The following is a 23,471-nucleotide window of genomic DNA, read 5'->3' as shown; positions in this document are numbered from 1 at the left end:
GTTTAGTCGTGAAACCCTTTTTTGCCAAGTGACTTATTTTTCCATTTCCCTTGTGTGTTTTCAGACTTGATAGTAGGGCTGTCTCCGACAAAAAAAAATAGATTTATTATAATCTTTGTCGACCGAGCGTCATTTGTTCTTTTAGACCAATCGATTGGTTGAAATTAAAACGTGTGTTTTCTATATAGACACACACCCTGTTTGAATTAAATGTAACTATGTAGGCTACTTTGCCTGATGTAATTAAAAATCAAGACACATTACTAAAAGACCATGCTCAATATAGCTGAACCAGAAGAAAAATACTTTAACCAGGCACTCTACACCTGGCGAGCAAAGTCAGCTTGCAGGCGTCCAAACCCTCCCCTAACCCAGACGATGCTGGTCCAATTGTGCGACGCCTCATGGGTCTCCCGGTCACACCCGACTGTGACAGCATGTGATTGAACCTGGATCTGTGATGCCTCAAGCACTATGATGCAGTGCCTTAGACCGCTACACCACTCGGGAGGCCTAATCAAGATTATAAACTCGAGCTCTGAATGTGGATTGGCTGACAGCCGTGGTTTATCAGACTGTATACCATGGGTATGAGAACCATTTGTTTTTTTCTGTTCTGTTGGTAACCAGTTTATAATAGAAATAAGGCATATGTCCAATATACCACGGCTAAGGGCTGTATCCAGGCACCGCATTGCATCGTGCCTAAGAACAGCCCTTAGCTGTGGTATATTGGCCATATACCACACCCTCTCGTGCCTTTTTATTGATTAACTGTCTAAATGTAAATTTATACAAATATAAAAGTAACTTCTATTGTCATTGCCAATATTTTAAAAAGCCTACAATATTTACAAAATCCTAATCAACATTGCAGGTAAAACAAAAACAAAAAAGTATCCTATAAATCACATTGGCTATGAATGACCTGTCTGAAATTAACTTAACATTGTATCAACTATTAACTTGGATACAGCCTGAAACTTGCTAGCTAACCTGAAGAATTAAAATATTATGGGCCCTCAGTTACCGCCAGTGAGCTCCGGACAGGCACACAGCTGTAGGCTATTTGTGCAAGGGATAAAAGTACTCAGGCCTTTTTATTACAGTTCCACCGGATCAGCGCATGAAATGTTTCCACTTGGTTATCAAAAGGGACAAAGTTGGAAACATCTTTCAAATGGGCTACTTTGAGGAGCTATTGTCTTTCTCAATGGATAAAAACATATTTTGTTTTCAAGCTTTTTTTAAAAGGGCTTGGTAGCCTAGTGGTTAGAGCTTTGGACTAGTAACTGAAAGTTTGCAATATCGAATCCCCGAGTTGACACGGTACAAATCTGTCGTTCTGCCCCTGAAAGGGAGTTATCCCACTGTTCCTAGGCCGTCATTGAAAATAAGAATTTGTTCTTAACTGACTTAAATAAAGGTAAAAATAAAAGGGCAAAGAATGTCTGAGTTAAAACGATCAGAAACAGTATCCGAACACATTTTATAAGCCTACTCAAGTTTGACAGGAGCGCTCCAAACATATAAGTAATACATTGGCAACTTGTAAATGGAATGAAACAAACCAAAACAACTTGTTTCTCAAACGTGCCCACTCCTACAAGGACAAAGGTAAGACTGTAATAATACTACATTGAATGCATTAACAGAAGTTACCCTAACCAAACAATGTATGTTAGAAATTATGGTAGTTAACGGTAAATGTGATACTTGTGTGCCATCCCTGCGGCCTCCACAATGGATTAGTCCACTCAGACAGGCGTGAATCAGACAGGTGTCTCGTGTAGCTTATTTAAAAAGAAACCAGTATATATAGTGGGGAGAACAAGTATTTGATACACTGACGATTTTTCAGGGTTTCCTACTTACAAAGCATGTAGAAGTCCTGGAATTTTTATCATAGGTACACTTCAACTGTGAGAGCAAAAATGCAGAAAATCACATTGTATGATTTTGAAGTAATTACTTGTTCTCCCCACTGTATATATTTGCAACTGCTCGACCATAAAAATCTTCTTTGACTAACTTCCTATCGACCAGTCGACAAAATAGGCCATACTTGATAGGGTGTTTGTAACACTGTATAGCCTTGGTAATGAATGTTCACCAGAATCCATAGTCTTCCTCAAATTGTCAAAGGAAGTCGTTTCACTTTGTCTTAGCTAGTTGTGCCAATCAGGAACAGGACCATAGAAGTATAAGGAACTGGGGCCGGATTCACAAAACCTTAAGAAGAAATTTCTTAACTGCAATTTTGTCCCCTTAAATATAGACTTAAGAAGAAAGCTTTTAGCAAAGGTGCTATTCCTCAAAGTTATTGGAAATGTTCTTAAGGTTTTTCCTAAGAAAAAAGTTAAGAAATAAGATTCTTGAAAATAATGCTTTAGGATTTCTTCTTGGAAATGTACTTAACTTTAAGACAGCAAAACCCCCGTCTTGAGACGAATGGGTACTTTTGTAACCAAATACAGCAAGAATACAAATTACTAGCTCAATATCTAGCTCGTAATTAACAATATATTACAATATTCAAGAAGTGTTAAATAGCTAGCGCTATCTTGTCAATTTGCAAAGAATTTGGCTAACCTTAACATCATTGGCTATAATGTCTTTACACTTTTGCTAGCTAACTTACTGTTCTTCCACTATCTCTGTGATAGATGACACCCTCTCCTCCAGCTGTTCCACATGAAATGTCTCTTAGCTCCCTTAGCAGCCAACTTCTTTTTTTTTACGGCGTCACTGTCCCTTGCCATACCCCAGACAGCAGAGACAGGCTTGGCCACTCTCGCCCATCCTTGGCAACCTTTTTCTTTGCTGCTATTCTCTCCACCATCACTTCAATATCTTTTCTTGGTTATCCATTTTTGATTTTGATATAGCTAGTCCGATGGCTGTGTGAAATAACAAAATCCGATCATCCCTGTCACATAGGCTTATTGGTTTCAAGCACGTCACTGTCAATGCCACAAGATATTTACGAAGTTCCTAAGAACATTTTGAGGAATTGCATTTCCAAACTATCTTAAACTTCTTATTTTTGTAAGTAATGTTTTGTGTATCTGGCCCCAGAACTCTGTACAGGGTTAATTTTCACCTAGCTTATTGACTTTGTATGAATGAATATAGATTATCTTGTCAATTGACCATGTGACGAATGTCTTATTTTGAAGCATATGAGTGTACTAGAGCTAAAGCAATGTGGATATTGTCAGGGGGCTTTGCTCTTGAAAAAAACATATTCGATATCAGTTATTTGGTTGACTTGCAATTAATATGACAATGTAAATGTGCTGCTGGGTAGACCTGGATGACAGGGTATTGTTATTTTAAGATCCCCAGCCCCACTCAGCCTGGCTAAAACGAGTCTGTCTCTCTGCCTCGGCTCAATCCTCTCAAAGAGATGGACACTCTCTCCCCTCACCCTAAGGGTTTACTGGATTACACCTTCAGGGTAGACTCATTAGCTCTGTGAGGTGACTCTATGGGGCCTTTTCTACAGATTAAGGATGTGACTTAATGTCAGGTGACTGGATACGTCATGTGGTGCTGTGGATCACTTGGTCAGAAAATGCATGGAAGTTGTCAGGGTGAAAGGAGGTGGGAAATTAGAAATATTCTCTTAGTTTTATTTTTCTGCCCAGCCACTGCTTTGGTATTAATCCCATGTATGCTTGCCAAGAAGGGCAGCAATTTACTTGTCTCTTGTGATGACATGGTAGTTGCTACTGTTGCTTTTGGCATTTTTCCCTTGAATTTGACTCCCAGAATTTTGAGTGAGTTGCACATAACTATATCCAGCTACGTAGGCCATCTACAGTCAGTCTTACATGTTCTCTCTTCAGTTTCACAGATTGCCGCCATCATTCCGTGCTGTAAAGGTGATCCCGAAATGTCTTCCAATGGAGACCTGCGAGACGTTGGGAGCTGCGAAAGCTTCTGGGAGGTAAGCTCAACTCCACTGCCAACCCTGTGGAGCTGACCATTTCTTGTGTGGAAGCCTGACTGCCCCCTCAGGCAGCCTTCCATCGTTTTCATGGAGGACTCCTTTTCAGGAGAAACACTACAGGGGCAACCCTCGTAATGAGTCCCTGCTGATTATACATTTCCATGTCCTGTCTGTAAGAGGTTCCTCATTCCATTGGCTCCTCTCCTCCACCACCGCATCAGGCCTGCCCCATCAAGTTATCACTTGCTCTGAGGAAAACTAGCAGCAGTAGTCACCTGCTCTGTGCATTGACGAGTTCAGTGGTTGGTTATGTGATGTAATATGTCTCTCTCCCTGGTGTCATGACTATCATTACAGTGGATCAAAAGACTCATCAGCTAGGCAACTGTTTGAAGATAGCCAGCCAACTCTCCCGTGCAAGGGGGGCTGTGCTGGTCTTGATACCTTAACACTGGGTCGTAAATTTAGAGAACTTTCTCTTTCTTGCCCTGCAGTATTGGGAAAGAAATCCCTTTGTCTATAGAAGACCTTTGCCGCTGAAAATTAACGGCCAAAGAATGAACTTAGGAACAATATTCATAAGATAGATATGTTAAGAATGGTCCGTTGGATTTAAAGAATAATCCTGTGATATAGTTTATTATTTTGTGATGGAGTGACAAAGTAATTAACTCTGAAAGCGTACACATCCTATGTATCAAGTTTACATCTAAATGTTGTATAAAATATTATTTTAAATATAAAAAATACTTTTGTGAAGACATGTGATTCTTAGCCTTCTAAATGAGAGGATTGCTTTTCATAAACCTGTGCCCAGTCAGTAACCACGCCCACGTGAGCACAGACATTTGGAATGCCCCTTTCTGGCCAGAGTGCTTAAATGGACTCGTTAACGAAATTTACATTAGACCAGCCAACGTACAGCGCGAGCTGAGTGTTGACAAATGGTTAGAAACTCTAAAGCTCTGAACCTCAACACGGGTGAAGATAACCTAGGAGACAAAACATTCAGTCTGCAGCTGTCCATGTAGGACCAAAGACACGAGGGGAAGGATCAGATCCCTCTTATAATAGTTTCTTCAGATGTACTAATGGTTGTCTTAACAATCACTCCACTATCAAACGACATTGTTACCTCTGGTGGACAACCAGAGCCTTACATCGAGCCACTACCGATCGACGTATCCATCGAGTTAAACAGAGCTATGCGTGAATATATATTGCATTTCTAATGCGAATGAGCAGTGGTTAGGGTGCTAAGTATTCTGGTTACGGTCAGCGTAGTTTCCAAATGTATGTACGGTAAGTTGACTCTCTTTCTCTACCCCCTTTCCATTGTGTATCAAGCCATCATATCGTGTATGTGTACTCTGTGTTATTTAGTTAGTAAATTAATGTAAAGCCAATTTGTGTTTTGCTGATTCATCACTAAGGTTAGGGTTCTTGCAGATATCAAGGAGTGTGCAATGTAACTGAGACTGATATGCGGTAATAATGATTAAGTGACTTTCTTACACAAGTGTGTCTCCATCTTTACTTAGCCGGGGCACTACAAGAGGACGGTGAAGCGTATCGACGATGGACACAAGCTATGCAACGAGCTAGTCGGCTGCTTCGCGGAGCGGGCCAAGATTGAGAAGGGCTATTCCCAGCAGCTGAGTGACTGGGCCAAGAAGTGGAGGGGCGTGGTGGAGAAAGGTGAGTTGGCCTGGTAGTGGAGGTACTCATTCACCATGGCCGCCCCCAAAAGAGCTTGTTGTAAAGCTCCTATACTGGCTCTACCTTACCTTCTCATTCTCACGCTGTCAGTGACAAGTACATAAAATGGATATGACACCCCTTCCCAAAGATATATAGGTCATCATTTACTGGTTGATAATGAATTCACTCTCATTAAATGACTTGGAGCCAAGTGTTATTGGAGTGAAATGTGTCCATTATCCCCCTGAAGGGCCTCAGTATGGCACCCTGGAGAAGGCGTGGCATGCCTTCATGAATGCTGCTGATAGGCTGAGTGAGATCCACATGGAGCTGAAGGAGCACCTGGCTGTGGAGGACAGCGAGAAGATCCGTAACTGGCAGAAAGATGCCTTCCACAAGCAGATGATCGGAGGGTTCCGGGAGACAAAAGATGCAGATGAAGGATTCCGTAAGGCACAGAAACCCTGGGTCCGGAAACTGAAAGACGTGAGCGTTGATCTTCTCATTTGCTTTTTTTTAACCAGTTTAATGTTTAGACATCAACCCTGAATGACCAATAATAGATTAGTAGTATACATTGTGTTAGTATTGTTTGGTATTTTATTAGGATCCCCATTAGCTGTTGTGAAAGCAGAAGCCACGCTTCCTGGGGTCCACACACAACATGAAACAATGACATAATACAGAACATTAATGTTGCTTGTCCTGTGTGGCTCAGTTGGTAAAACATGAATCTTGCAACGCCAGATTTGTAGGTTTGATTCCCACGGGATACCAGTATGAAAATGTATGCATTTGCTTCCGTATGTCGCTCTGGATAAGAGCAGCTGCTAAATGACTGAAAATGTAAAAAATGGTTTAATATAAAATAGCTCAAGAACAGAACTACATACATTGTAAAATGGCACACAGCCTACATACACAAGTATGTGGACATCCCTTCAAATTAGTAGATTTGGCCATTTCGGCCGTACCCAGGTGTGTAAAATGAAGCACACATCCATGCAATCTCCACAGACAAACATTAGCAGTAGAAAGGCCTTACTGAAGTGCTCATTGACTTTCAATGTGGCACCGTCATAGGATGCCAACTTTCCGACAAGTCAGTTCGTCAAATTTCTGCCCTGCTAGAGCTGCCCTGGTCAACTGTAAGTGATGTTATTGTAAAGTTGAAACGTCTCAGCTGTTTAGAAATAGGCACACAAGCTCACAAAACGGGACCGACAAGTGCTGAAGTGCCTAAAAATTGTCTGTCCTTTGTTGCAACACTCACTACTGAGTTCCGAACTGCCTCTGGAAGCAACGTTGGCGCCCAAACTGTTCGTCGGGAGCTTAATGACATGGGTTTTCATGGCCGAGCAGTCGCTGACACAAGCCTAAGATCACCATGTGCAATGTCGTCTGGAGTGGTGTAAAGCTGTGATGTACAGCTCGCTGCAATTGGACTCTGGATTCTCTGGAGTGATGAATCACGCTTTACCATCTGGCAGTCCAACGGATGAATCTGGGTTTGGCGGAAGCCAGGAGAATACTACCTGCCCCAATGCCAACTGTAAAGTTGGGTAGAGGAGGGATAATGGTCTGGGGCTGTTTTTCACAGTTCAGGCTAAGTCCCTTAGTTCCAGTGAAGGGAAATCTTAATGCTACAGCATACAATGACATTCTAGACGATTCTGTGTTTCCCAACTTTCTGGCAACAGTTTGGGGGAGGCCCCTTCCTGTTTCAGCATGACAATCCCCCCCCCCCCACCCCCCCCAGATCGGTGTTTGGATGAACTTGACTGCCCTGCACAGAGCTCTGACCTCAACCCCATCGAACACCTTTTGGATGAATTGGAACGCCAACTAAGAGCCAGGCCTCATCGCCCAACATCGGTGCCCAACCTAATGCTCTTGTGGCTGAAAGGAACAAGGCCCCGCAGCATTGTTCCAACTTCGAGTGAAAAGCCTTCCCTGAAGAGTGGAGGCTGCTGTGGCAGCAAAGCGGGGACCAACTCCATATTAATGCCCATAACTTTAGATTGAACGTTTGAAGATCAAGTGTCCACATAGTTTTGGTCATGTAGTGTATCAATACATAAACACAAAATATCTGGGTCAAATAGGGGACAGGCGTTTTGCTGTGAGGTGTTGCTTTATCTGTTTTCTGAAACCAGAATTGCTGTTAATTTAAGGAATATGAGATGGGAGTTTCATGCAATAATGGCTCCATATAATACTGCATGCTTTGTTAAATTTGTTCTGGATTTGGGGACTGTGGAAATACCCTTGGTGGCATGTCGGGTGGGCTAGGTGTGTGTCAGTTGACTATACAAACAATTTGGAATTTTCAACACATTGACTGTCACTACTTAAAAAAATATAAAAAATCTCTCAACTCTTAGCCAAGAGAGACTGGCATGCATAGTATTTATATTATCCATCTGATGACAATGAAGAGCAAGACGTGCTGCTCTGTTCCGGGCCAGCTGCAGCTTAAATATGTCTTTGCAGCACATGACCACATGACTGGACAATAATCAAGATGATACAAAATTAAACCCTGCAGCACTTGCTTTTTGGAGTGTGGTGTCAAAGCAAAGCTTAATATTATTATGGACAGACCTCTCCCCATCGTTACAACCATAGAATCTACATGTTCTGACAATGACCGTTGACATTCTAAGGTAACGCCAAGTAATTTTGTCTCAACTTGTTCAATGGCCACACTATTAATTACCAGATTTGGCTGAGGTCTAGAGCCTAGGGAATGATTTGTACCAAATAAAATGTAGATGTGGGGTTGGCGATGATTGTAAATAGAGGAATTCCTCTGTCCAAGGTGGAGTCGTCTAAGAAGAGTTACCACCAGGCCCGTAAAGAGGAAAAGACTGCTTTGACTCGCGAGACCCATGCCAAGGCCGACCCCACCAAGTCACCGGAAGAGGTCCGCAAATTTACAGACCGCGTCGAGAAATGCAACCAGGAATCGGAGAAGGTACTGAAACTCCACCGATCATATGTGAACAATACGTTTTCAGCTCGGTAGCCATCCGGTTGCATTACGTTTATTTTAGTCAAGAGACTTGTGAGGTACATTGAGGTTTTTTCTTACACGCTGGAATCCTGATACTTTTGAACCTACTGGAACCATGAACACAAGTAACAAGCCATCCTCTTGAGCATTCTGTTATTTGTACAAGCCTTTTGGGCTTCCGAGTTGGCGCAGCATCTCCGTGCTAGAGGCATCACTACAGACACCCTGGTTCGAGTCGAGGCTGTATCACAGCCGGCCGTGATTGGGAGTCCCATAGGGCAGCGCACAATTGGCCCAGCGTCGTCCGGGTTTGGCCGGTGTAGGCCGTCATTGTAAATAAGAATTTGTTCTTAACTGACTTGCCTAGTTAAATAAAGGTTACATATAGGATCAGCTAATTGTCCAGTCTAAATATAGCGGATGCTTTGGTGGAATTGGTTCAGTGCCGTTACAAAACTTTGTTTTAGTTGGTGTGCTGTCTAGAGGCAGCCTGTCGTCAAGTGTCAAATTGTGGGTGGGGAAGCACATACCGATGTGCCTTTTTTAAACATGACTGTTTGGCGTGCTGAGGCTTGTCAGGTGGCAGCCTTGCAGCGACAAGCAGAAAGATTGGCAGCTGTTTTTGTCTGGCTGGATCTGTGGAGGCTGTTACTGTTTGTCTCCCATGTCTAAACTATAATGAGCTTTAGGAAGTGCACAGTAAGGTCCCATTGATGTTGATTTTGTAATCAAAGTTTTCCTATAAACAAAGCTCCGCCTAATTTAGAATGTAGGGATAGTTTGTAATTTAGACATAAATCCAGTTTTTCAGGATTTACTGACGTTTACTTGCCCACAGCTAATCTCTTGTGACCACACCCCATAACTGCTCTCTGTCTGCTCAGGGAGGGCAGGCTCTTTCTCTCAGATTACCAACATGCCAAACAACATTAGCTAGGTCAAAGCCAAGTGCTTCCTGGCATCTGAAGTTTTTTTTAAATGGTATAACAGAACAAAATATATAAATGTACACTACCGTTCCAAAGTTTTGAATCACTTGCAAATGTCTTTGTTTTTGAAAAAAGCTTTTTATCCGTTTTAAAATAATATCAAATTGATCAGAAATACAGTATAGACAATGTTGTAAATGACTATAGTAACTGGAAACGGCAGATTTTTTTTATGGAATATCTACATAGGCGTACAGAGGACCATTATCAGCAACCATCACTCCTGTGTTCCAATGGCACGTTGTGTTAGCTATTCCAAGTTTATAATTTTAAAAGGCTAATTGATCATTAGAAAACCCTTTTGCAATTTGTTAGCACAGCTGAAAACTGGCCTGATTTTTAAAAATAATAAATAAAAATAAAAATGGTTTTTAGACTAGACCATCTGGAGCATCAGCGTTTGGGTCCGATTACAGGCTCAAAAGGGCTAGAAACAAAACTTTCTTCTGAAACTCGTCAGTCTATTCTTGTTCTGAGAAATGAAGGCTGTTACATGCGAGGAATTGCTAAGAAACTGAAGATCTCGTACAACAATATTCAGCTGTGCTAACATCATTACAAAAGGGTTTTCTAATGATCAATTAGCCTTTTTTAAATTATAAACTTGGATTAGCTAACACAACCTGCCATTGGAACACAGGAGTGATGGTTGCTGGTAATGGGCCTCTGTACGCCAATGTAGATATTCCATGAAAATTCAGCAATCCAGCTACAATAGTCATTTACAAAATTAACAATCTACACAGTTTCTGATCAGTTTTACATTATTTTAATGGAGAAATAATGTGCTTTTCTTTCAAAAACAAGGATATTTTAAGTGACCCCAGACTTTTGAACGGTAGTGTATATGGCTAATGCGAGTTTACCATTTTCTCCCATTTCTTGTTTTGCACGTAAAGATGGTGATGCTGTGATCTGTGTCTGAAGCCAGAGGCCTAGTTAGTTGTGTGTCTGATTTTTAACTCCAGGCAAAGGAGCGCTATGAGAAGGCTTTGGAGGAGCTGAACCGCTGCAACCCACGCTACATGGAGGACATGGAGCAGGTGTTTGAGATCACTCAGGAGGCCGAGAAGAACAGGCTGTGCTTCTTCAAGGAGGTCCTGCTGGACATCCACAAACATTTGGACCTCTCCAGCAATGATGGGTATGACAATCACACATTCTGCTGACTAGTACCTCTTCTTGTACTGTGAAGTGAGGTATTATTTTTTTATTTTATTTTTTCTGGACACATTAATGGTTAAGAACGTATCTAGGTTCATAGATTTATTTTTAAGAAATGTATTTTCCATTTATCTTGAATTGGGCACTAGACATTCGCTACTTACAGGTATGATGAGACATCAGTCATGTTTTACAGTTGCATAGATTGATACGGTTGAACAGTAGACTTTGAGCGTGGGCATCTATTAGTGCAAGTACTTCGTAGTATTTGCCTACGTTTCTGTTCAACAGAATGTGTACACAAGGAGTGAATGTTCAACTGCTGTTGTTGTCCATTTAAATAGCAGTCTTTCATATCAGGTCCTTACTCTATTTAGACAAGGGCCAGGTGACCATGCCACTGTTGATGGTTGGGCTGAACAAATATTCAGTGGAATTTGGCCACATTCTTATAGCTTGGTATTACCAGAGATTGCGATAAACCTAGCATAGTACATACAGTAAGGGTTGAACTATGGGTTTGACTGGATAAAGTCCACCAATCCCACAACAAAAACAACCTCTGTCACACATTCCAATAGAAAGCTAAATAACAATGTAATGGTGATTTCAGTTTTATTTGTGGACCTCTCCGTATCCTCCCATTTTTAAAAATGGTTTGTAGTATTTTATGTTCCAATAATGAAATGGTTTTTGAAACGTGTGCTCTCATTTTGCCACAAACCCCTGTTATCCTATGTATTCATTCCCAAGATGTTCACGTTATGTAATTGTTGTTAGTTCAACACGTGTGGATGCAATCTTGCTCATTGACCACAGTATTGTGTTTAGTGTGGAGAATGTGACTCCAGTGATTAACCGAGGAATTTGTCCCTTAGATTCAAGGTCCTGTACTGTGACCTGGGCCAGACCATCACTGCAGCCAATGACAGCGAAGACCTGAGGTGGTGGAGAAACACCCATGGGCCTGGCATGAGCATGAACTGGCCACAGTTTGAGGTAAAGGACATTTGTCGGTCTAACCTTTTTTATGTAAACCATTGCCTATTGAATGGGGGCACATAATATATGCCATTTAGCTGACGCTTTTATCCAAAGCGACTTACAGTCGTGTGCATACATTCTACGTATGGGTGGTCCCGGGAATCGAACCCACTACCCTGGCGTTACAAGCGCCATGCTCTACCAACTGAGCCACAGAAGGACCACATGAGTTACAATACAAATTGCATACGGTAAGCTTCTAATAAATGTTGCCTATGTTTACTGATTTTCAAATAGTATATATGAAACTCAAATTATCTGGTAAAGAAACGTGAAAGGTGTTCACTGTTCATATAAATAAGAAATCTTCTCCAAAGAGCCATATTGAGCTCTTGCTTGGACTGTTGGTAAATTCCAAATGGGGATGACATTGAATGGGCCCTTGTGTGACATGTGGACCTGAGTGGGTTCTGGAATGCTGGAGTGCTTTCTTAGAGCTAAAGCCTGCTCTGACCACCCCACACACAGCCCAAGGTTCGTAAGCCATGCCATTAAAACTGCTCCTCAGTCACCACCTTCACTCTACTGCACATGCAGGGGGCTGCAAAATGCAATTTTTCGGTTTTGTGGAAAATTACAGCTACTGTGAACAAAAAATTCTGTACTTCATAATGATCCATTTAAAGCTGGCGATAGCTGGCACACAGGAGCATGTTGATCTGGAAACCGGTATTGGTTTACAGTTCCAGGCAAAGCCACTGTGAAGCTTGTGGAGAGCGAGAATGAGGCAGCTCTCCTCTGTCTCCTTAGGAATCCTTTGGCATTCCCACTGGTTTCCCCGGACACAGGAGCCCTTTGTCCTGGCTGGGGAGCAGCACAGCTCTCTGTAGTGACTCCAGCACTAGGCACAAGGCTTCAAAAGCGCTCTGGTTATTTAGTATCCTCCCAAAGATGATGCCTCAACATGTGACTGGTGAAACGGTGTTATCAGTTAACACTGTTTATTGTCTTTTTTTCCCCTCCACTTTGGTGATTTTGGTTTAGATTACAGTTCTGTGAGGTGGCTGTTCTTTTGTGGTGTTTGGGTGTGGTTTTGATTGACTGCATTGATTTAAAAAAATATATACAAAAATAATTAACAGATAACACAATAGGCCAGATGAATACAATAAATATTTCACTCAGTAAGTGTGAGAGATGTTCAAAAATAAACTAACCTGTTTGGAAGAAGCCTCTAATGTGTGAGGAAATGGGATGATCCCAGCTGGTGATAGTTAGAAAACACAAGCTAGTTCCATGCTTTTTAAAGTGTCTAATATTAAGTTGTCTGTTTGTCCCAGGAGTGGTCCCCTGAGTCAAACCGCTCCATCTCCAACCAGAAGGCAAGGAACAGCCGGGCGGAGGACGTGGTCACCCTGACCAACATTGTCCCTTCGAGCGAGGAGGCGCCCCAGACCCCTCAGGAGACCACCAGGTAACTATGCTCTCTGTGACCTGCAAATCACCTATCACAGTAGCTTCTGTACCAAATGAGTTGTTCAAATTTAGAGCTAGAGATTACTCTCTGACTGCACCACGATTCATGACTTGTCTTCTCAGCTTTAGGGCAGTGACTTAACAATGTTAGCATGTGTCATTCATATTCTATAATACAATAGTTGCCTTGTGCATGGAGCAGGAAAGACTGGGAATAATAGTTGTGGAGTACAGTATCTTGTTTTTCTGACTCACTGTTACCATGGGACAATGGATGTTTATGAGGAGTACATTTTTTATTTGTAATAAAAATGTATGACTTTGGTACTTGAGGTGGAGTTTTTATTTTTCAAAAACATGACAATTATTGTTTAACTCCCTGTTGGTTTGCTCCAAAGCTGGTTTGCTCCAGAGGCGTATACGGTACCTCTGAGGTGTTTAGACTACAATTATTCCAGCTTTTGAAAAACTGTTTGGCTTCTGCTACTGTATTTGTCTTGTGTTCTTAGTAACCATGGTCCCCCAAGGAGTTAACTTCCTGTATCCACAGAGAGCTGCAGCCTCTAATTAGTGTTTGTACTAGTGCTGAGTCAGAGGCCTTGTATTTTTTGCCCCTTTTTTTCTTGTTGCATTTAACCTCTATTCAGTTAACATGCATACACACCAGTCGCAGATTGTTAATCTGAGTGTGTGAGCACTGCGATCTAATGAAGTTATATTGATGTAGTGTCACCTTTCATAGAACTTGTTGGGGGGGGGACCTGTGGTCTCTACCACCCTCTGTTGGTTAGTTATTGCTACAGTGACATGAGAATACACGGCCCATTTTATAAGACATTGTTTGGTTTCTGGTTTCAGCCTCCATGTATAGTTTGGAAGAGAACATAACACTGAACATGTATTCTTCATTCCATCCTTGTATGACTACCCAAAGTAATACATTTTGTTTTTGCTTTTTTTTTTGCCAAGGGATACTAACCCTCTGCCCTTTTTCCTTTCCTGTCAATAGAGGGGTTAAAGACTACTCATCAGACTGGTCTGACGAAGACATCCCCAAAAAGGTCATGGCTGCTAATGGGGTGGAGGAGGAAGAGAAGGTAGCAGGTGTACGAGTTAGAGCGCTGTATGATTACACTGGGCAGGAGGCAGATGAGCTGAGCTTTAAAGCAGGTATTAATCCCTACTAATGCTTATTAATGTCACCGGACATCGACACACACACACTCGGACCAATGTATGCATGGCAGCCACAGCTCACTGGTCCTAATGCACACTTTGTCTTGCATGGATATTAATTCACCGTTTGTTCATTTGGTCTAGAAACGTGTTCAATTTTTAAAGAGAAACAGTAGGAGCATTAATACAAGTGTGATTTGCACAATACCAGATTTGAAGACTGTGCAGCAATATAATTTGTATCCTACCTCTTACCTGATTTAGTTATGGAAAGGATATGTATAGGAGCAGCCTTGGTTCCCTTTGGTCTGATTTTATTTACACATATATCCTTGATAGAATTATTTCATAGGACGTCCTGTTTGAAACATTATTGTATTTACAGCTTTGGGTGAAGTTATTCATTGTAATTCTGAACGTTTTAACACTCAAAATAGCTATGGAACTAATAAGGCAATAAATGCTGCCAAACTAAATGATTATCAAATAATCATTTTTAAACTCCTACAACTCGTCAACACTGCAGGTAAGTGTTGCAATTGATGGTCATGACGATTGTTTTGTGCATCGTCTGTGTGAATGAACCTTGAACTGAACCGTACTTGTCATTTGTCAAGAGACTTCACGAAATGCAGTTATTTTATCCTAGATGATTCCTGCCAGCTAAAAGGCACAGGGTAACATTGGCCATTATTTTTTACTAGGAGTTAATTCCCATGATCGCTACAACCCTAGAGGACCCTTTGTTACGCCAGTGAAAATACAGCTGCCGTTAAGGCAGTGCCAGGCCCCTCTGATTGGTGGGGTCACACTCAAGTCTCCCTCCCAGTGGAGCTTAACCAGTCTAAGCCCACATCAGAGCCCAGTATAACTGGGAGCCATCTCCTAGATTAGTAGATATCTACACAGAGGGGACTCGTACACCCTTGGATTTGGAGAGGATACTGGATAATAGGAGTTGAAGTGCCCGTGTAGAGAGATCGTAGTAGACCTTAGTGCACAGTGGCCTTGCTTTTGGTCTACTTTTGGTTCTAGTCTTGAGGGATCACAAAAGGACAAATCGTATGAGGCAGAGGTTAACAATACTTTGGAGAAGGAATAAGCCCTCAAAATGAGCTTTTGCTTTCTAGAAGAGCACCTCGGATTGAACAGAGATGATATAGCTAGATGTCAATAATTAGTCATTTCAACCATCTGGATATGGCGTGAACATGATGTACACAGGTAATTATGCTGCCACCTTGTGGTGGTCCCTGTAACACAACTGAGATTCAGATTCCGTGCATTACATGAATATGGATGAATTATGGTGCATGTAATTGCACTGAAGATGTTTCACACTCCCAACAGGTGGCGCCTGTGGAATATTCCAGATATACATGGGACTGGAGAAAGTGTGAGTTATTATTTAAGCGTGTTCCCCTGTGCTTTCTGCTCTCATCACTCAGGTGAAGAGCTAATGAAGATGGGTGAGGAGGACGAGCAGGGCTGGTGCAAAGGGCAGCTGGCCAACGGAGAGGTGGGCCTTTACCCTGCTAACTACGTCCAGGCCGTCACATCCTGATGACCCGCCCCCTTCCTGGGCAATAATGCAGCCATTGGTACAACAGAGTACAGACATGAGAATTACTGACAACAACACCAGCACAGCCAGTTGTCGTTGCCCCCCTCCCAGAAGACTGGATGTGCTTGGTGTTTTTTTTTCGCGACAGCTGTTGCTCTTCATTTCAAGTATAATGAAACGGGAATATAGTCCAAATTAAAAACGGATGTTTCCTTAACAAACTACTAGAGGATTAATAGCAGAATGGAGGTCATCGTCCCATGGACTTTATCCTCGGTCTTTGTGAGGCATAACCGGTACAGTGCCTTTTTGAAAAGGATAACAGGGAAGGATGTCTGCAGAGCCCTCCCCTGCCATGTTGATTGGCAGCACTCTGCAGTGGATTAGGCTGGGTGACGTTATGAGCGACCCCTGGAGGACAGGATAGTACATAGCAAGTTAACTGATCACGAGAATGCCTCTGCAAGGATGCAGAAAGGATCTCTTCTGTTGTGCATCAAAAACATTTTGACATTTCAGTAGCTTTCACTCAAAGCACAATTCACTTCCAAGTATTTATTAAGATGAAATGGTATGCACAGTTTTTCACCTGTTACTTGCAGTTTCTTTACGATATGTTGTGTACTTCACGTTCATTTTCCCGACCTATGTTTAGTATGTAGATACACTTAATATTTCTAATGGTATGTTTGGGATAGTTAGTAGATTAAGGTTACAGTGCATTCAAACCCACGTTGGTTTGCTGTGCACGCGTAGTTTTTTATTTTCAGTAAATACTTTTGTGAGATTAGGGATATGAGAGTAATTCCATATCGCCTATTTCCCTACTCTTTTTTTTTGTATTCAAAATTTTACCTACAGTCAGACTTATTTCCATTTTAATTGCTTTTTCTTTAAATCATTTTAATTATCTTTTTTTTTTGCATATGAACTAAACCAACTAAACCAGGGAGACTTGTTTAAGTTAGTTGATTGAAACCTGTGGGAAGAGGTGAGATGCAAGGTGTGTACAGCTATGAGACTGTTTTGAGGGCAATGGAAACATTTCTGTCTCCACTGCTCTGCACTCACTGTGAAAATGGTTTTACATGAAACTTCTGTAACAAGATAATCTATGTACAATTCAGAAATTAAACATTTGAATCGAATCCCAATCCACCAGTTGAATTATTTTCACATTTCGTCCTATGAGGAGGATAATCCGGTAGTATTGTTGAATGGATTCTTATGCTTGGAAATTATTTGAGTGAATGACACAACCATCTTATGTCTGGAGATGAATATAAAATGTGTCTTATGAAATGAGAACATATTTTCTCATTACAATTCTTACCGAAGGTTACTTTTTAAGACCGATATCAAGACATGCATTGGTGAACCATGCCCTTTGAGAAACAGAATGGTGACTTACTGTAAACCAGTGAACAAACAAGCCACAAAATTATCCCAGTACATCTGTCACATGGGAATAACAATATTGGTACTTCCTGGATATTATTCTGCACATTTCTAGCCGGTAGTAAGTCTCTAAATTTGCACTGATAACATGACCTTAAAGTCCTGGCATTGCAAGAAGTGGTGTACGGGACCCATTTTATATAGAGTACGTTTCCTTCAATGTAGTGACTGAGTTGCTTTGCGATTTACATTGGACTTGGGTGTTCGTTTGTTGAACCAAAACATAATGAGAACAAACATGGCGTTTACAGTAATGATGTTTATTGTATGTAAACTAATTGTGACATCATTTTATTGTAAGGGATGTATGTCGTGAAGTTGATGTTTGAATGTTGAAGTTCAAAAACTTGAATAGAAATGTAAAAATTGTGAGAACCGCATAACTACACCAACGTTTTCATACATACACTGACTATATACAATGTTAACACCTGTTCTTTCCATGACACTGACCAGCTAATGTTAAAACCACTCAAGTGTAGATGAAGGGGAGGCGGGTTAAAGAAGAATTTCTAAGCCTTGAGACAATTGAGACGTGGATTGTGTATGTCTGCTATTGAGGGTCGTCTTATCTTTGGGTTGAGGGTGAATGAGCAAGACAATGTTATTGATTTTGAAAGTGGTATGGTAGTAGGTGCCAGGCGCACAGGTTTATGTTAAGAGCTGCAACGCTCAACAGTTTCCCATGTGTATCAAGAATGGTCCACCAACAAAAGGACATCCAGCCAACTCGACACAACTGTGGCAAGTATTGGAGTCAACATGGGCCAGCATCACTGTGCAACACTTTCGACACCTTGTAGTGTCCATGCCCCAACCAATTGAGGCTGTTCTGAGGGCAAAGTAAGGTATTCTTAATGTTTTAAATTGCCACGTACACCAGGTATACTAGAGGAAAGTTATTGTTTTGGAGCATATCTGCAGACCTTTCTATTTTGGCTGCACGTGTTCAAGTCTGAGAAGAGTGTTGTTGACTATGAAGTGTAGGCAATTGAAAACAATGATGTATCTAAATCATAAAGCAGGATGTATTTATGGTTTTGCTATGTTTATTCCATAACCAAAACATTGATATTTTCAAAATTGTTTTATTTGAAGTATTAATTTTTATCAAATGGATTATGGTGTTGACAAAATTGTGATAACCCCAGAGACTTGGGCCAAATACATATCTTTGAGGTGCACCTGATTTTAGCTTGAAGTTTGCAATGTTGGTACTATTCCATTGGAACTTTTCTTCATGGCCAAAATGTGTCAAGAAGTCAAGTATTTGACAATTGTATTTGACCCAGGTTTGGCTAACCATGATTAGGGGAGATAAAATTATTATTTCAAACCTATCTTGGGAGGCTACAGTAGCCTGCACCTTACCAGATGTTTTGACTGCTGAGTGGTTATCTACCTAGCTTCCAAGGAACCATCACTCTCACTAAACATTTTTATCATATGGATCACGCGATACTGACATTATCTCGAATGAATGAGTTTATGGTTAAGCTTAAATAGATGATACATTTCTACTTTGCGGCATCTGTGTTTAAAAGCAGAGGAGATCCTGCTTCACTTCACCTGCAGTTTTTCCTACATCAGGTAAGTGCTTAACTGCTCTTTCTAAAAGGACGATGCTAGTTCCATATTACCTACGCTATACTTTTAATGCTACTTGACTGGATTTGTACAATGTTCTTTCTTTGTTCAACAATGGAGGTATTGGATGTGTACGTTTTTTTATTTTTTACATTTGATTATATCTGAGTAATATTGGATAGCTGAACGCTTGAATGTCTTAAGAGACAAATTTGCATAAAATAAGTGTTTTCTTTCCGGTCTTAGATTAAGAGGGAAAACACTTTGACCAGAGCACCTTCATCATGACTTGTCTACATGCTGAGCCTTACCTCAGCACTGCTACGTGCAGTAAACTGTCATCCTCTGGTGGTAAGACATCTCACAAAGTCGTATTATCATAGGAATAGCATTTCAATATGAATATTATGACTGCTTCCGCTGCCATACTAAATAAATTGCATGAGTGTTTTATTTATTGTAATTATGTGTTATCTTGTTTTTGCAGACTTTGAATGAGGGGGCAACTGGAAATGAGCATATGTTATGAGAAGACAAGTCGAGACAACATCTGAAACATTAATTCAACCTGCTACGTGATGCAGTTATTATACGGTGATTATTCTAGATTGCCTTTAATGCTTTGTCTTTGGTACAGATACATTTGACGGTGATCTTGATGTCTCCGACGTAACTGAGGCAGCCAACGAAAACTTGGGTAAGATCTTGCTTTAAAGAATGTGTATCAAATCTATTTGATCTTGTGTACACTATGCTGTCCAAAGCACAGACATGTTTTTATTCAAATGTCTATTTCTATGGTCCAATAATAACACAAGGTGAAACCATGGCAATGGTTGGATTGAAGTATTTACCATTATTTCCTACCATAGGCATTGAAAGACATGATACATTCTTCCTATTTGGAGATATTGCTATGGAAACTGGGATTCGGAATGCTTCTCCATGCACGGCTCGAGATTGCAAGTGGCCTAAAAAAGCAAGAATGGGGTTGTGCCTGTGTATATCTCCTCTTTGTATAGTAAGTGTATTTTTTGAATCAATTTTGTATAGTGGCCATTCACACCTAACTTTCATTTATGGTCGCCTTACTGCTGTCCAATTTAAAGGGTTCTAAATTCAGTGCGGTGAAAATCGTCTCATTCGTTCTTTACAGCTTTAGAGGAGCAAGATATCATCATAAAAGGACTGATCTCCTTCCACCGGTCTACCTGTATCCAATATGTGTGGTGGAAGCGGCATCAAGATTATATTGTATTTCCACCCTGGAAATGGGTGTTACAAGTAGACGTTCAAGTGAAAAGGGAATTCGTATAATGCAGATTTGTCTCCAGTCGTTGTCTTTCCTGACACAGTACTGTTAATATCGAAGATAAGACTGCCTGTGTGCTTTGCTCCTTGTCTCTAAGGTGCTGGTCATATTTGGGACGTCGAGGTGGTCAGCAGGTGATCTCCTTACAGCAGCGCGGCTGTGTTCATCATGGTGCAGTCCAGCATGAAGACATGCTCTGGGCTTCCACCATAAGCAGAACTGCGGTGACCGGGACAATAATGTCACAGTTGTCACAGAGAACATCAGCAAAGGTAAGAGGCCTCCACTTTCACTTTGTTTTAGAGGTTGCTAATGTGTTTCTATCGTCAGACTGGCAATACTAATGTCTTATCGCAGTGAAAAATGTATCTCTACACCTCTTATTTTAGGCAAGGAACACATCTTCAGAAAGGTGGAAACCAATAATTTTATGATTCCGTATGACTACACCTCTGTGATGCACTATGGAAGGTCAGCTTCTATGACTATTTGTATTTATTAAAGCAAAAATAAACCTTCAATCTCCCACCTACAGGTATGCCACAGTTGTACATGTACTATGCAATGGTTTGTCTTCCAGGTATGCATTCGCTAAAGGTTATGGTAAGCTGCCAACTATCATTCCAAAGCCAGACTCTAGTGTTCAGATCGGAGGGGCCCGACAGATGAGTCGCCAGGACATCGTGAGGGTCAACAGGTTGTACAACTGCAGAGAGTATTGGGCTTTTTTTTTATTATATTATATCTTACAATGGAAAATACACGTATTCTTTCAATCGTGCGTTTCATAACATGAGAATAAATGTTTTGTTTTTTTGTGAACTTTGTCAGCACTGCTGATGTTGTGCCTTTTTAATGTTTTTTTTTGTATGTTCACCCCAATAGGAGGACACTTGAATAAATGAATTTAGAAGACTACATCAGATATTTCAACCAACAACTGTTTGAAATCAAATCAAATGGCAGCTAATCAATTAGCTTTCTGGATGAGGTCAAATTCACTTTGCACAATACTCATCGCTTTATGTTGTGTTGTGGATGCTTCACCACCCAGTTGGTTGCAATTCTTCTCTCACCCAAATGTTTAAAAAAAATGGTTGTCTTTTTGACACTGTTATAGATATTATTTTGGGTGATTGTGAGACATTCAGTACTCAATGTTCTATTGCGTTTGGTTGTGTGGTTAATGTTAATGTGATTTCATATCCTGTGTTTCCCCTGTTTATTAGCATTCAGAATCTTGACAGTTACTGCACTGCCTTCATATTTGCTCAATAAAAGCTCACTGTATATATGCCAAGTGACAGTGTATTTGTTACACTAGGTGGCATCTGAATCTCATGTATAGTACATACAGTAATGGAAACATTAAAGAAATAATGTATAGAATTCATTACCATTTGGAAATATTTTGCGTCTTCCCCTACACCTCCAATCAAACTAACTTTTCTACTAAAAGATGAGCACAATGTGTAAGGTAATCTAGTGAGTGCATATACCACACGCATACACAAAAAAAATGGGTGTCAGACATGAATAAGCCAAATGTCCAACAACAACAAATCTAGAATCCGTACTTCCAAGCATCCAGAAATATACTGAAACATGTCTGCCTCATGTTCCAAGAGTAGAAACCGTTCCCAAGAGAACCAGCCACCTCCAGGTAAATCACACTTTCGGGATCTGTCAGTGACTCACTGGTGCCATCACCAACCTGATAATTGGCTTTGTCAAAGCTTTGTCTCACATCCGCCGACTGTTTAGGCGGAGGCAGCAAATACAATGGGAAACGAGTCAAGTACTGTACCCACACAGGACTATTTAAACCTAGAAGAACAGGGACAGTAAAAAGAAAACATTGCAACAAATACAATTGGCCTTTTTAATTTTTTTTTATGTGCAGCTTCTACGAGTTGTATGGGCGTGTATACTATCTAATGTTCCTCCACCGTAGATTTATTTTTAGAGACGGGTATGTGCTCGTTCAGTAGATTGGACACACAATGTGATGATATCGTAAAATCATGGCACATTAAATGTGGTTGCGTTACTGCTGTAAGCTATGGCAGGAAGCTTTTGGAGTGTACGCTGAGCTTAGCAAGCCTGGAGGAGTTGGGCAGTCCGCAGTCCCCGTTTACTTTCAGCCTCAACACCTCCTGCTCGGCTCCGACTGTGAGCTGGAGAGGAGGGGTGTCTGGCACAGGGATTGAAAAAGTGGTTCAAAGCACAGCAGAATGCTCATCCATTGAACTGATAAGATAACTTTTTATCTTCCTTCCCTTGCTCCATCTCTCTCTCTCCTTCCCCCTCCTGCTGCTCTTGTTTTACTTGAGTTAAATTACTCAACACACTATAGCAAATAAATCTTTATATGAGCTCTTCTCACTCCATGCTCTTGACATTTTTTTTCCTTCATGCTTTGAATTAAATTTTAGGTGCAGTCATGCTCAAACGTCAACAAAAACTCCCCTGCAGAGCTGGAGATGACATTTTAGAGGTGTGTGTTTGCTTCTTAACTCTTGCAAACATTCTGTAGACTAAGTAGTGTCAGTATTTACTATTAATATACACACCAATGGCTCCAAGGGTCTAATGAACTGGCCTGTATTTGTCCTCTAATTATTTACTCTGAGGAAACCAGTTGAATTTGATATTATTTATGATGATGACAGGCCTGCAGTTCCCAACATTATAAAGGATGACCATATAGGGATGCATGGGGATAGAGTATTTTGAAACCTCTAGGTGTCATGATTCATGTACTCACTTCCCATGTGATCAGTGGCAGCTTACATTTGCATATGCCAGTCAATTAATATGCGATTTTAAATCCATTATCTAACCAGGATGATTAAGGTTGTGTGATGGTTACAGATGGGCAATGGAGGAGAAAGACATAAAATGACAAATGAAAGGGATTATGGTAAGTGGCACACATGTTCAACATTCAGTACAATTTTTTAATAGGCACAAATTATTCAGTTAATTTATGACATGTAGCTATTCTTTCTAGGTATTTGCCATTTTAAAATTCTGCTTACAGCCATCAGGTTTTTATAAAAGCTGCTGACCTAACTCCATGTGCACAG

The 23,471-nt window shown here is 40.9% G+C and overlaps 1 protein-coding gene and 1 pseudogene across 3 annotated transcripts in view; both read left to right on the top strand.

The window, feature by feature from the left end:
* Positions 1-17,173, top strand: part of LOC118393676 (protein kinase C and casein kinase II substrate protein 3-like) — a 31,230-nt gene extending 14,057 nt beyond the window's left edge. For 2 of the 3 annotated variants that reach the window (XM_035786632.2, XM_035786633.2), the window contains exons 3-11: positions 3,852-3,952; positions 5,497-5,653; positions 5,907-6,142; positions 8,478-8,633; positions 10,630-10,805; positions 11,704-11,824; positions 13,150-13,283; positions 14,295-14,455; positions 15,910-17,173. In XM_035786632.2, coding sequence (XP_035642525.1) covers positions 3,899-3,952; positions 5,497-5,653; positions 5,907-6,142; positions 8,478-8,633; positions 10,630-10,805; positions 11,704-11,824; positions 13,150-13,283; positions 14,295-14,455; positions 15,910-16,025 — 1,311 coding nt within the window. In that variant the 5' untranslated portion in view covers positions 3,852-3,898 and the 3' untranslated portion in view covers positions 16,026-17,173. The remainder of the gene's footprint in view (positions 1-3,851; positions 3,953-5,496; positions 5,654-5,906; positions 6,143-8,477; positions 8,634-10,629; positions 10,806-11,703; positions 11,825-13,149; positions 13,284-14,294; positions 14,456-15,909) is intronic. The other variant, XM_035786634.2, reaches the window with a different exon arrangement.
* Positions 17,174-19,354: 2,181 nt separating this feature from the next.
* Positions 19,355-21,718, top strand: LOC118394129 (high choriolytic enzyme 1-like; annotated as a pseudogene).
* Positions 21,719-23,471: the final 1,753 nt, after the last annotated feature.

Source organism: Oncorhynchus keta, chromosome 14 (assembly GCF_023373465.1).
Source record: "Oncorhynchus keta strain PuntledgeMale-10-30-2019 chromosome 14, Oket_V2, whole genome shotgun sequence".
Taxonomy (NCBI): Eukaryota; Metazoa; Chordata; class Actinopteri; order Salmoniformes; family Salmonidae; genus Oncorhynchus; species Oncorhynchus keta.
The sequence above is the reverse complement of the archived record's forward strand: the minus strand, read 5'-3'. Positions and strand labels throughout refer to the sequence as shown.